Below are 15,397 nucleotides of genomic sequence, written 5' to 3' on the forward strand. Positions count from 1 at the left end.
TACAATAAAAACTTCCCTACCTTTATCTAAATACTGTTCTCATATATGCTTCAATGTAAACACTTTATCTACACATCCCCTACCCACTCTGAAGCCTCCTTGCTCATCCGCAATTCTACATTCTGTCTTACCTCTAATTCTTTCAATTATAACCCTACTGTATACTTTTCCTGGTATACTCAGTAAACTTATTCCTCTATAATTTTTACAATCTCTTTTGTCCCCTTTCCCTTTATATAAAGGGACTATACATGCTCTCCGCCAATCCCTAGGTACCTTCCCCTCTTTCATACATTTATTAAACAAAAGTACCAACCACTCCAACACTATATCCCCCCCTGCTTTTAACATTTCTGTCATGATCCCATCAGTTCCAGCTGCTTTACCCCCTTTCATTCTATGTAATGCCTCATGTACCTCCACCACACTTACATTCTGCTCTACTTCACTCCTAAAAGATGGTATACCTCCCTGGCCAGTGCATGAAATTACCACCTCCCTTTCTTCCTCAACATTTAAAAGTTCCTCAAAATATTCTCGCCATCTACCTAATACCTCCCTCTCCCCATCTACTAACTCCCCTACTCTGTTTGTAACGGAAAAATCCATACTTTCCCTAGGCTTTCTTAACTTGTTTAACTCACTCCAAAATTTTTTCTTATTTTCATTAAAATTTCTTGACAGTGCCTCTCCCACTCTTTCATCTGCTCTCCTTTTGCACTCTCTCACCACTCTCTTCACCTTTCTTTTACTCTCCATATACTCTGCTCTTCTTATAACACTTCTGCTTTGTAAAAACCTCTCGTAAGCTACCTTTTTCTCTTTTATCACACCCTTTACTTCATCATTCCACCAATCACTCCTCTTTCCTCCTGTCCCCACCCTCCTATAACCACAAACTTCTGCCTCACATTCTAATACTGCATTTTTAAAACTATTCCAACCCTCTTCAACCCCCCCACTACTCATCTTTGCACTAGCCCACCTTTCTGCCAATAGTCGCTTATATCTCGCCCGAACTTCCTCCTCCCTTAGTTTATACACTTTCACCTCCCTCTTACTTGTTGTTGCCGCCTTCCTCTTTTCCTATCTACCTCTTACTCTAACTGTAGCTACAACTAAATAATGATCTGATGTATCAGTTGCCCCTCTATAAACATATACATCCTGGAGCCTACCCATCAACCTTTTATCCACCAATACATAATCTAACAAACTACTTTCATTACGTGCTACATCATACCTTGTATATTTATTTATCCTCTTTTTCATAAAATATGTATTACTTATTACCAAATTTCTTTCTACACATAGCTCAATTAAAGGCTCCCCATTTACATTTACCCCTGGCACCCCAAATTTACCTACTACTCCCTCCATAACATTTTTACCCACTTTAGCATTGAAATCCCCAACCAATGAATAAAAGAAATGCTTCTCATTATGTAAAGCACCTACACAGTACATTATCCATTAAAGATAAGGTGGCTTTGAAGCCACTGTCGGTTGCCATGAGCTCAGTCTCATGAAGCAGGAGAATATGCTTTATTATTACGCTAATTTCAACACTACAGCTTATTTGCCTATCACAATTGATCTAATATGACATAAGAAACAATATAAATAACATAAAAAATGTTAAATACTCCAGAATGAATAATATTTGGCATAACACCGAGCAGTTCGACAGAGTTACGAAGAGGATATGGTAAACAAATACCATTCTCCTATCCTTGTCTTGGTGGCTTATATTAGAGAAAACTGAGTATAGCACAGGGCTAACTATGATATACACTCGTACTCCACCATAAACATGAAACAAAAAAGTTATTTTCTCTCTATAGATTATCACACACAGCAGCATATGTGTAGAGAACCTAGGAAGGGGTAAGGGAGGTTTTATGGGCGAGGGGCTTGGACTTCCAGCAGGCGTGCATGAGCATGTTCGATAGGAGTGAATGGAGACGAATGGTATTTGGGACCTGACGATCTGTTGGAGTGTGAGCAGGGTAATATTTAGTGAAGGGATTCAGGGAAACCAGTTATTTTTATATAACCGGACTTGAGTCCTGGAAATGGGAAGTACAATGCCTGCACTCTAAAGGAGGGGTTTCGGGATATTAGCAGTTTGGAGGGATATGTTGTGTGTCTTTATACGTACAGTATATGCTTCTAAACTGTTGTGTTCTGAGCACCTATGCAAAAACAGTGATTATGTGTGAGTGAGGTGATAGTGTTGAATGATGATGAAAGTATTTTCCGACCCATTGACTGCTCGTATTTGGAAAAACTCGCACGTGGATGCACTCACAAGTAGAGGTTCCACTGTACTACTGTCCTGCCAAGTGAATGTAAAACGAAAGCCTGTAATTGTTTTACATGATGGTAGGATTGCTGGTGTCTTTTGTCTGTCTCATAAACATGCAAGATTTCAGGTATGTCTTGTTACTTCTACTTGCACTTAGGTCACACTACACATACACGTACAAGTATATATATACACACCCCTCTAGGTATTCTTCTATTTTCTTTCTAGTTCTTGTTCTTGTTTATTTCCTCTTATCTCCATGGGGAAGTGGAACAGAATTCTTTCTCCGAAAGCCATGCGTGTTGTAAGAGGCGACTAAAATGCCGGGAGCAAGGGGCTAGTAATCCCTTCTCTTGTATAAATTACTAAATTTAAGAGAAACTTTCGTTTTTCTTTTTGGTGGGATACGGCCGGTGTGTTGAAAGAAAGTTTATATATACACACTCATCTGAGTTTTCTTTGATTTTATCTTAATAGTTCTTGTTCTTATTACTTTCCCTTTTATATCCATGGTGAAGTGGAATAAGAATCTTTCCTCCACAAGCCACACATTGTAAAAGTCAACTAAAATGCCGGGAACAATGGGCTAGTAACCTCTTTTCCTGTATAGCCTACTAAAAAGAAGCCCAGCAATATTGTCGGGTACATGTGAATAATCTTTTTTATTAGGTGGGAGACGGCCAACTTGTTGTAGGCATACGAGTGTTGCTGAAAGTGGAAAGAAAAGGTATAAGTGTACAAGTCTTAGAGTTACGAAGAAAATAGAGATATTAGACAAGAGAGAGCCTGTGGCCTTAATGAAGCATCAGTTTGTACAATTAAAAAGAATGATGAATAACTGACAGACTTACTTGACTGATTTACTGACAGACTTACTTTACTGACTGACTGACTTGACTAACTGACTTAAAGTTAGACTTTTTCACTGAAGAGGACCCTGACAAATCTAGAAGCAGTGCTCTGAAACTGTGTGTAGAGCAGCTGATACCTTACCATGAGATGTATAGTGTACTGCAGAGTAAAATATCCCAGAAATCCATTACAGAATTTATGCACACTCCAGTACAACCATCAACTTCAGTACCAGAACCTCTACCATCCACCTCAGACCAGTAGGGCCACAGCATAACTCTCCACTCTCTTCACAATCATCCACAAACACTAGCACCCACAAATTAAGGTAAGAAATACTATTATTTCTGTTGCATTTGTAGTCTTAAGCAGTAAAAACAAGGTAATACATCACAACAGTGAACAACAATTACATATTCACTTTTATTTCTGTAAGATCTGAAGGTCTAAAAAAAAAAAGTAGTTTTTTTTTTTTTTTGGAGCTCCCAGGAGCATAACCCTATTTTTCCCATAAATTCTTCAGTTTACCTAACACAGCATTTTCAAGAATGTAACGACCGTGTAATAAAAGGGTCTGCTGTATTAATAAATATATTAAAACATTTATACATTACCTATGGAGCCAGTGCCATCAATAATAGCAGTCACTGTGGCAAGAGCTTTAGCATTGCCTCTGAGAGAATCGTGGGTGCCCAGGTCAGCAGACACTGCCGTTGTGATCAAAGCATATGGTCCATTTACTAGAAGTCCAACGACGATCAGCAGGAATATACTCAAACCCAAACTTGCAGAGCTCAATAACTGGTATATAAACAGCTGTGGAACAAATTGTAAGCATAAGTTTGTTCTGGATATTACAGTACATTATTTTCTGCTTATTTTATAACAAATGATACCTTAGAAGTCATATGGTGACATCTACGGTAATTCAAGACCTGGCCTACGGTAAGTCAAGCTCTGACCTAGAAAAATTAAATTTACATCACTGGAAATCCTTGTATTCTGTTAATTCCAAATATGTATAGGTATATGATGATTATTTTGTTCCAAAGAAATGCTTATTGTCTTGCAACCTCCAAATGACAAAGGTTGACCTACTGGTTAGACTGAGCTAAGATTTACATACGCAAGATGAGAGCACTGTATAACCTGGAAACTACAAATCTGAAGATGTATTTTCATATTTCCCAAAACTATTGATTGTCCTGTATTGGAATTCCCAAATACAAAATTATTAGTGTTTTTTTTTTTTAACAAGTCGGCCGTCTCCCACCAAGGCAGGGTGACCCAAAAAGAAAATACTTTATCATCATTCAATACTTTCACCTCACTCACACATAATCACTGTTTTTGCAGAGGTGCTCAGAATACAACAGTTTAGAAGCATATACATATAAAGATACACAACATATCCCTCCAAACTGCCAATATCCCAAACCCTTCCTTTAAAGTGCAGGCATTGTACTTCCCATTTCCAGGAGTCAAGTCCGGCTATATAAAAATAACCGGTTTCCCTGAATCCCTTCACTAAATATTACCCTGCGCACACTCCAACAGCTCGTCAGGTCCCAAATACCATTCGTCTCCATTCACTCCTAACACACTCACGCACGCTTGCTGGAAGCCCAAGCCCCTCGCCCGCAAAACCTCCTTTACACCCTCCCTCCAACCTTTTCAAGGACGACCCCTACCCCACCTTCCTTATTATTATTTCTAGTTATTATTGATTACAGTGGACCCCCGGTTAACGATATTTTTTTCATTCCAGAAGTATGTTCAGGTGCCAGTACTGACCGAATTTGTTCCCATAAGGAATATTGTGAAGTAGATTAGTCCATTTCAGACCCCCAAACATACACGTACAAACGCACTTACATAAATACACTTACATAATTGGTCGCATTGGGAGGTGATCGTTAAGCGGGGGTCCACTATATTTGCTTGCTCATGTAATTTCTTGCATAGAGGAAGGTGGCAACAACAAGTAAGAAGGAGGTGAAAGTGTATAAACTAAGGGAGGAGGAAGTTCGGGCGAGATATAAGCGACTATTGGCAGAAAGGTGGGCTAGTGCAAAGATGAGTAGTGGGGGGGTTGAAGAGGGTTGGAATAGTTTTAAAAATGCAGTATTAGAATGTGGGGCAGAAGTTTGTGGTTATAGGAGGGTGGGGGCAGCAGGAAAGAGGAGTGATTGGTGGAATGATGAAGTAAAGGGTGTGATAAAAGAGAAAAAGGTAGCTTACGAGAGGTTTTTACAAAGCAGAAGTGTTATAAGAAGAGCAGAGTATATGGAGAGTAAAAGAAAGGTGAAGAGAGTGGTGAGAGAGTGCAAAAGGAGAGCAGATGAAAGAGCGGGAGAGGCACTGTCAAGAAATTTTAATGAAAATAAGAAAAAATTTTGGAGCGAGTTAAACAAGTTAAGAAAGCCTAGGGAAAGTATGGATTTGTCAGTTGAAAACAGAGTAGGGGAGTTAGTAGATGGGGAGAGGGAGGTATTAGGTAGATGGCGAGAATATTTTGAGGAACTTTTAAATGTTGAAGAAGAAAGGGAGGCGGTAATTTCATACACTGGCGAGGGAGGTATACCATCTTTTAGGAGTGAAGAAGAGCAGAATGTAAGTGTGGTGGAGGTACGTGAGGCATTACGTAGAATGAAAGGGGGTAATGCAGCTGGAACTGATGGGATCATGACAGAAATGTTAAAAGCAGGGGGGATATAGTGTTGGAGTGGTTGGTACTTTTGTTTAATAAATGTATGAAAGAGGGGAAGGTACCTAGGGATTGGCGGAGAGCATGTATAGTCCCTTTATATAATGGGAAAGGGGACAAAAGAGATTGTAAAAATTATAGAGGAATAAGTTTACTGAGTATACCAGGAAAAGTATACGGAAGGGTTATAATTGAAAGAATTAGAGGTAAGACAGAATGTAGGATTGCGGATGAGCAGGGAGGCTTCAGAGTGGGTAGGGGATGTGTAGATCAAGTGTTTACTTTGAAGCATATATGTGAACAGTATTTAGATAAATGTAGGGAAGTTTTTATTGCATTTATGGATTTAGAAAAGGCATATGATAGAGTGGATAGAGGAGCAATGTGGCAGATGTTGCAAGTACTATATGGAATAGGTGGTAAGTTACTAAATGCTGTAAAGAGCTTTTATGAGGATAGTGAGGCTCAGGTTAGGGTGTGTAGAAGAGAGGGAGAATACTTCCCGGTAAAAATAGGTCTTAGACAGGGATGTGTAATGTCACCATGGTTGTTTAATATATTTATAGATGGGGTTGTAAAAGAAGTAAATGCTAGGGTGTTTGGGAGAGGGGTGGGATTAAATTATGGGGAATCAAATTCAAAATGGGAATTGACACAGTTACTTTTTGCTGATGATACTGTGCTTATGGGAGATTCTAAAGAAAAATTGCAAAGGTTAGTGGATGAGTTTGAGAATGTGTGTAAAGGTAGAAAGTTGAAAGTGAACATAGAAAAGAGTAAGGTGATGAGGGTATCAAATGATTTAGATAAAGAAAAAATGGATATCAAATTGGGGAGGAGGAGTATGGAAGAAGTCAATGTTTTCAGATACTTGGGAGTTGACGTGTTGGCGGATGGATTTATGAAGGATGAGGTTAATCATAGAATTGATGAGGGAAAAAAGGTGAGTGGTGCGTTGAGGTATATGTGGAGTCAAAAAACGTTATCTATGGAGGCAAAGAAGGGAATGTATGAAAGTATAGTAGTACCAACACTCTTATATAGATGTAAAGCTTGGGTGGTAAATGCAGCAGCGAGGAGACGGTTGGAGGCAGTGGAGATGTCCTGTCTAAGGGCAATGTGTGGTGTAAATATTATGCAGAAAATTCGGAGTGTGGAAATTAGGAGAAGGTGTGGAGTTAATAAAAGCATTAGTCAGAGGGCAGAAGAGGGGTTGTTGAAGTGGTTTGGTCATTTAGAGAGAATGGATCAAAGTAGAATGACATGGAAAGCATATAAATCTATAGGGGAAGGAAGGAGGGGTAGGGGTTGTCCTTGAAAGGGTTGGAAAGAGGGGATAAAGGAGGTTTTGTGGGCTAGGGGCTTGGACTTCCAGCAAGCGTGCATGAGCGTGTTAGATAGGAGTGAATGGAGGCGAAAGATACTTGGTACCTGACGATCTGTTGGAGTGTGAGCAGGGTAATATTTAGTGAAGGGATTCAGGGAAACCGATTATGTTCATATAGTCCTGGAAATGGGAAGTACAATGCCTGCACTTTAAAGGAGGGGTTTGGGATATTGGCAGTTTGGAGGGATATGTTGTGTATCTTTATACATATATGCTTCTAAGCTGTTGTATTCTGAGCACCTCTGCAAAAGCAGTGATAATGTGTGAGTGTGGTGAAAGTGTTGAATGATGAAAGTATTTTCCTTTTGGGAATTTTCTTTCTTTTTTGGGTCACCCTGCCTCGGTGGGAGACGGCCGACTTGATAATGTATATATATATATAATATATATATATATATATATATATATATATATATATATATATATATATATATATATATATATATATATATATATATATATATATTTTTTTCAACAAGTTGGTCGTCTCCCACCGAGGCAGGGTGACCCAATAAAAGAAAGAAAATCCCCAAAAAGAAAATACCTTCATCATCATTCAACACTTTCACCACACTCACACATTATCACTGCTTTTGCAGAGGTGCCCAGAATACAACAGTTTAGAAGCATATACATATAGAGATACACAACATATCCCTCCAAACTGCCAATATCCCAAACCATTCCTTTAAAGTGCAGGCATTGTACTTCCCATTTCCAGGACTCAAGTCCGACTATATGAAAATAACCGGTTTCCCTGAATCCCTTCACTAAATATTACCCTGCTCACACTCCAACAGATCGTCAGGTCCCAAGTATCATTCGTCTCCATTCACTCCTATCTAACACGCTCATGCACGCTTGCTGGAAGTCCAAGCCCCTCGCCCACAAAACCTCCTTTACCCCCTCTTTCCAACCCTTTCGAGGACGACCCCTACCCCTCTTTCCTTCCCCTAAAGATTTATATGCTTTCCATGTCATTCTACTTTGATCCATTCTCTCTAAATGACCAAACCACCTCAACAACCCCTCTTCTGCCCTCTGACTAATGCTTTTATTAACTCCACACCTTCTCCTAATTTCCACACTCCGAATTTTCTGCATAATATTTACACCACACATTGCCCTTAGACAGGACATCTCCACTGCCTCCAACCGTCTCCTCGCTGCTGCATTTACCACCCAAGCTTCACATCCATATAAGAGTGTTGGTACTACTATACTTTCATACATTCCCTTCTTTGCCTCCATAGATAACGTTTTTTGACTCCACATATACCTCAACGCACCACTCACCTTTTTTCCCTCATCAATTCTATGATTAACCTCTTCCTTCATAAATCCATCCACCGACACGTCAACTCCCAAGTATCTGAAAACATTCACTTCTTCCATACTCCTCCTCCCCAATTTGATATCCAATTTTTCTTTATCTAAATCATTTGATACCCTCATCATCTTACTCTTTTGTATGTTCACTTTCAACTTTCTACCTTTACACACATTCTCAAACTCATCCACTAACCTTTGCAATTTTTCTTTAGAATCTCCCATAAGCACAGTATCATCAGCAAAAAGTAACTGTGTCAATTCCCATTTTGAATTTGATTCCCCATAATTTAATCCTACCCCTCTCCCGAACACCCTAGCATTTACTTCTTTTACAACCCCATCTATAAATATATTAAACAACCATGGTGACATTACACATCCCTGTCTATGACCTACTTTTACCGGGAAGTATTCTCCCTCTCTTCTACACACCCTAACCTGAGCCTCACTATCCTCATAAAAGCTCTTTACAGCATTTAGTAACTTACCACCTATTCCATAAACTTGCAACATCTGCCACATTGCTCCTCTATCCACTCTATCATATGCCTTTTCTAAATCCATAAATGCAATTAAAACTTCCCTACCTTTATCTAAATACTGTTCACATATATGCTTCAATGTAAACACTTGATCTACACATCCCCTACCCACTCTGAAGCCTCCTTGCTCACCCGCAATCCTACATTCTGTCTTACCTCTAATTCTTTCAATTATAACCCTACCGTATACTTTTCCTGGTATACTCAGTAAACTTATTCCTCTATAATTTTTACAATCTCTTTTGTCCCCTTTCCCTTTATATAAAGGGACTATACATGCTCTCCGCCAATCCCTAGGTACCTTCCCCTCTTTCATACATTTATTAAACAAAAGTACCAACCACTCCAACACTATATCCCCCCCTGCTTTTAACATTTCTGTCATGATCCCATCAGTTCCAGCTGCTTTACCCCCTTTCATTCTACGTAATGCCTCACGTACCTCCACCACACTTACATTCTGCTCTACTTCACTCCTAAAAGATGGTATACCTCCCTGGCCAGTGCATGAAATTACCGCCTCCCTTTCTTCCTCAACATTTAAAAGTTCCTCAAAATATTCTCGCCATCTACCTAATACCTCCCTCTCCCCATCTACTAACTCCCCTACTCTGTTTTTAACGGACAAATCCATACTTTCCCTAGGCTTTCTTAACTTGTTTAACTCGCTCCAAAATTTTTTCTTATTTTCATTAAAATTTCTTGACAGTGCCTCTCCCACTCTATCATCTGCTCTCCTTTTGCACTCTCTCACCACTCTCTTCACCTTTCTTTTACTCTCCATATACTCTGCTCTTCTTATAACACTTCTGCTTTGTAAAAACCTCTCGTAAGCTACCTTTTTCTCTTTTATCACACCCTTTCCTTCATCATTCCACCAATCACTCCTCTTTCCTCCTGTCCCCACCCTCCTATAACCACAAACTTCTGCCCCACATTCTAATACTGCATTTTTAAAACTATTCCAACCCTCTTCAACCCCCCCACTACTCATCTTTGCACTAGCCCACCTTTCTGCCAATAGTCGCTTATATCTCGCCCGAACTTCCTCCTCCCTTAGTTTATACACTTTCACCTCCCTCTTACTTGTTGCCACCTTCCTCTTTTCCCATCTACCTCTTACTCTAACTGTAGCTACAACTAAATAATGATCTGATATATCAGTTGCCCCTCTATAAACATGTACATCCTGGAGCCTACCCATCAACCTTTTATCCACCAATACATAATCTAACAAACTACTTTCATTACGTGCTACATCATACCTTGTATATTTATTTTATCCTCTTTTTCATAAAATATGTATTACTTATTACCAAATTTCTTTCTACACATAGCTCAATTAAAGGCTCCCCATTTACATTTACCCCTGGCACCCCAAATTTACCTACTACTCCCTCCATAACATTTTTACCCACTTTAGCATTGAAATCCCCAACCACCATTACTCTCACACTTGATTCAAAACTCCCCACACATTCACTCAACATTTCCCAGAATCTCTCTCTCTCTCCTCTACACTTCTCTCTTCTCCAGGTGCATACACGCTTACTATAACCCACTTTTCACATCCAATCTTTATTTTACTCCACATAATCCTTGAATTTATGCATTTGTAGTCCCTCTTTTCCTGCCACAGCTTATCCTTCAACATTATTGCTACTCCTTCTTTAGCTCTAACTCTATTTGAAACCCCTGACCTAATCCCATTTATATATATATATATATATATATATATATATATATTCAAGGTAGTAGGTTGGTAGACAGCAACCGCCCAGGGAGGTACTACCGTCCTGCCAAGTGAGTGTAAAACGAAAGCCTGTAATTGTTTTACATGATGGTAGGATTGCTGGTGTCCTTTTTTCTGTCTCATGAACATGCAAGATTTCAGGTACGTCTTGCTACTTCTACTTACACTTAGGTCACACTACACATACATGTACAAGCACATATATACACACCCCTCTGGGTTTTCTTCTATTTTCTTTCTAGTTCTTATTCTTGTTTATTTCCTCTTATCTCCATGGGGAAGTGGAACAGAATTCTTCCTCCGTAAGCCATGCGTGTTGTAAGAGGCAACTAAAATGCCGGGAGCAAGGGGCTAGTAACCTCTTCTCCTGTATATATTACTAAATGTAAAAGGAGAAACTTTCGTTTTTCCTTTTGGGCCACCCCGCCTCGGTGGGATACGGCCGGTGTGTTGAAAGAAAGAATATATATATATATATATATATATATATATATATATATATATATATAAATGGGATTAGGTCAGGGGTTTCAAATAGAGTTAGAGCTAAAGAAGGAGTAGCAATAATGTTGAAGGATAAGTGAGTAGTAGGTTGGTAGACAGCAACCACCCAGGGAAGTACTACCGTCCTGCCAGATGACTGTGAAACAAAAACCTGTAACTGTTTTGCATGATGGTAGGATTGCTGGTTTCTTTTTCTGTCTCATAAACACGCTAAGATAACAGGGATATCTTGCTACTCCTACTTACACTTTGGTCACACTTCATAGACACGCACATGCATATATATATATACATACACCTAGGTTTTTCTCCTTTTTCTAAATAGCTCTTGTTCTTTTTTATTTCTTCTATTGTCCATGGGGAAGTGGAAAAGAATCTTTCCTCCGTAAGCCATGCGTGTCGTATGAGGCGACTAAAATGCCGGGAGCAATGGGCTAGTAACCCCTTCTCCTGTATACAATTACTAAAAAAGAGAAGAAAAACTTTATAAAACTGGGTTGCTTAAATGTGCGTGGATGTAGTGCGGATGACAAGAAACAGATGATTGCTGATGTTATGAATGAAAAGAAGTTGGATGTCCTGGCCCTAAGCGAAACAAAGCTGAAGGGGGTAGGAGAGTTTCAGTGGGGGGAAATAAATGGGATTAAATCTGGAGTATCTGAGAGAGTTAGAGCAAAGGAAGGGGTAGCAGTAATGTTAAATGATCAGTTATGGAAGGAGAAAAGAGAATATGAATGTGTAAATTCAAGAATTATGTGGATTAAAGTAAAGGTTGGATGCGAGAAGTGGGTCATAATAAGCGTGTATGCACCTGGAGAAGAGAGGAATGCAGAGGAGAGAGAGAGATTTTGGGAGATGTTAAGTGAATGTATAGGAGCCTTTGAACCAAGTGAGAGAGTAATTGTGGTAGGGGACTTGAATGCTAAAGTAGGAGAAACTTTTAGAGAGGGTGTGGTAGGTAAGTTTGGGGTGCCAGGTGTAAATGATAATGGGAGCCCTTTGATTGAACTTTGTATAGAAAGGGGTTTAGTTATAGGTAATACATATTTTAAGAAAAAGAGGATAAATAAGTATACACGATATGATGTAGGGCGAAATGACAGTAGTTTGTTGGATTATGTATTCGTAGATAAAAGACTGTTGAGTAGACTTCAGGATGTACATGTTTATAGAGGGGCCACAGATATATCAGATCACTTTCTAGTTGTAGCTACACTGAGAGTAAAAGGTAGATGGGATACAAGGAGAATAGAAGCATCAGGGAAGAGAGAGGTAAAGGTTTATAAACTAAAAGAGGAGGCAGTTAGGGTAAGATATAAACAGCTATTGGAGGATAGATGGGCTAATGAGAGCATAGGCAATGGGGTCGAAGAGGTATGGGGTAGGTTTAAAAATGTAGTGTTAGAGTGTTCAGCAGAAGTTTGTGGTTACAGGAAAGTGGGTGCAGGAGGGAAGAGGAGCGATTGGTGGAGAAAAAGTTAGCATATGAGAAGTTTTTACAAAGTAGAAGTGATGCAAGGAGGGAAGAGTATATGGAGAAAAAGAGAGAAGTTAAGAGAGTGGTGAAGCAATGTAAAAAGAGAGCAAATGAGAGAGTGGGTGAGATGTTATCAACAAATTTTGTTGAAAATAAGAAAAAGTTTTGGAGTGAGATTAACAAGTTAAGAAAGCCTAGAGAACAAATGGATTTGTCAGTTAAAAATAGGAGAGGAGAGTTATTAAATGGAGAGTTAGAGGTATTGGGAAGATGGAAGGAATATTTTGAGGAATTGTTAAATGTTGATGAAGATAGGGAAGCTGTGATTTCGTGTATAGGGCAAGGAGGAATAACATCTTGTAGGAGTGAGGAAGAGCCAGTTGTGAGTGTGGGGGAAGTTCGTGAGGCAGTAGGTAAAATGAAAGGGGGTAAGGCAGCCGGGATTGATGGGATAAAGATAGAAATGTTAAAAGCAGGTGGGGATATAGTTTTGGAGTGGTTGGTGCAATTATTTAATAAATGTATGGAAGAGGGTAAGGTACCTAGGGATTGGCAGAGAGCATGCATAGTTCCTTTGTATAAAGGCAAAGGGGATAAAAGAGAGTGCAAAAATTATAGGGGGATAAGTCTGTTGAGTGTACCTGGTAAAGTGTATGGTAGAGTTATAATTGAAAGAATTAAGAGTAAGACGGAGAATAGGATAGCAGATGAACAAGGAGGCTTTAGGAAAGGTAGGGGGTGTGTGGACCAGGTGTTTACAGTGAAACATATAAGTGAACAGTATTTAGATAAGGCTAAAGAGGTCTTTGTGGCATTTATGGATTTGGAAAAGGCGTATGACAGGGTGGATAGGGGGGCAATGTGGCAGATGTTGCAAGTGTATGGTGTAGGAGGTAGGTTACTGAAAGCAGTGAAGAGTTTTTACGAGGATAGTGAGGCTCAAGTTAGAGTATGTAGGAAAGAGGGAAATTTTTTCCCAGTAAAAGTAGGCCTTAGACAAGGATGTGTGATGTCACCGTGGTTGTTTAATATATTTATAGATGGGGTTGTAAGAGAAGTAAATGCGAGGGTCTTGGCAAGAGGCGTGGAGTTAAAAGATAAAGAATCACACACAAAGTGGGAGTTGTCACAGCTGCTCTTTGCTGATGACACTGTGCTCTTGGGAGATTCTGAAGAGAAGTTGCAGAGATTGGTGGATGAATTTGGTAGGGTGTGCAAAAGAAGAAAATTAAAGGTGAATACAGGAAAGAGTAAGGTTATGAGGATAACAAAAAGATTAGGTGATGAAAGATTGAATATCAGATTGGAGGGAGAGAGTATGGAGGAGGTGAACGTATTCAGATATTTGGGAGTGGACGTGTCAGCGGATGGGTCTATGAAAGATGAGGTGAATCATAGAATTGATGAGGGAAAAAGAGTGAGTGGTGCACTTAGGAGTCTGTGGAGACAAAGAACTTTGTCCTTGGAGGCAAAGAGGGGAATGTATGAGAGTATAGTTTTACCAACGCTCTTATATGGGTGTGAAGCGTGGGTGATGAATGTTGCAGCGAGGAGAAGGCTGGAGGCAGTGGAGATGTCATGTCTGAGGGCAATGTGTGGTGTGAATATAATGCAGAGAATTCGTAGTTTGGAAGTTAGGAGGAGGTGCGGGATTACCAAAACTGTTGTCCAGAGGGCTGAGGAAGGGTTGTTGAGGTGGTTCGGACATGTAGAGAGAATGGAGCGAAACAGAATGACTTCAAGAGTGTATCAGTCTGTAGTGGAAGGAAGGCGGGGTAGGGGTCGGCCTAGGAAGGGTTGGAGGGAGGGGGTAAAGGAGGTTTTGTGTGCGAGGGGCTTGGACTTCCAGCAGGCATGCGTGAGCGTGTTTGATAGGAGTGAATGGAGACAAATGGTTTTTAATACTTGACGTGCTGTTGGAGTGTGAGCAAAGTAACATTTATGAAGGGATTCAGGGAAACCGGCAGGCCGGACTTGAGTCCTGGAGATGGGAAGTACAGTGCCTGCACTCTGAAGGAGGGGTGTTAATGTTGCAGTTTAAAAACTGTAGTGTAAAGCACCCTTCTGGCAAGACAGTGATGGAGTGAATGATGGTGAAAGTTTTTCTTTTTCGGGCCACCCTCCCTTGGTGGGAATCGGCCGGTGTGATAATAAAAAATAAATAAAAAATATATATATATATATATATATATTATATATATATATATATATATATTATATATATATATATATATATATATATATATATAATATATATATATATATATATATACACACACACACACACACACAAGAGAGTAGAGCTTGGTAAGAAAATGGAGGAGTGGATAGCTGAAGAGTGCAGGAAGTGGGAAGTACAGGTCTTAGCAGCAGAAGCTAGGATACAGTGCTTAGAAGAGAAACTGCAAAGCCTGAAACAGATTAGAGAGACAAATGACAATTCAGATGTGACATCAGGAAATTCAATGTCAGGCGCAGACAAGGGGACGGTAAGCAACAACAGAGACATGCCGTACACGAAGGCCCTATCAGACC

The 15,397-nt window shown here is 39.7% G+C and overlaps 1 protein-coding gene across 5 annotated transcripts in view; it reads right to left on the bottom strand.

Moving 5' to 3' along the window:
• The window catches only part of MFS16 (major facilitator superfamily transporter 16), a 168,800-nt gene that overhangs the window by 9,687 nt on the left and 143,716 nt on the right, over positions 1-15,397 (bottom strand). For all 5 annotated transcript variants that reach the window (XM_070083733.1, XM_070083737.1, XM_070083732.1 and 2 more), the window contains one exon: positions 3,775-3,976. In XM_070083733.1, coding sequence (XP_069939834.1) covers positions 3,775-3,976 — 202 coding nt within the window. The remainder of the gene's footprint in view (positions 1-3,774; positions 3,977-15,397) is intronic.

This window comes from Cherax quadricarinatus, chromosome 10, assembly GCF_038502225.1.
Source record: "Cherax quadricarinatus isolate ZL_2023a chromosome 10, ASM3850222v1, whole genome shotgun sequence".
Classification (NCBI taxonomy): Eukaryota; Metazoa; Arthropoda; class Malacostraca; order Decapoda; family Parastacidae; genus Cherax; species Cherax quadricarinatus.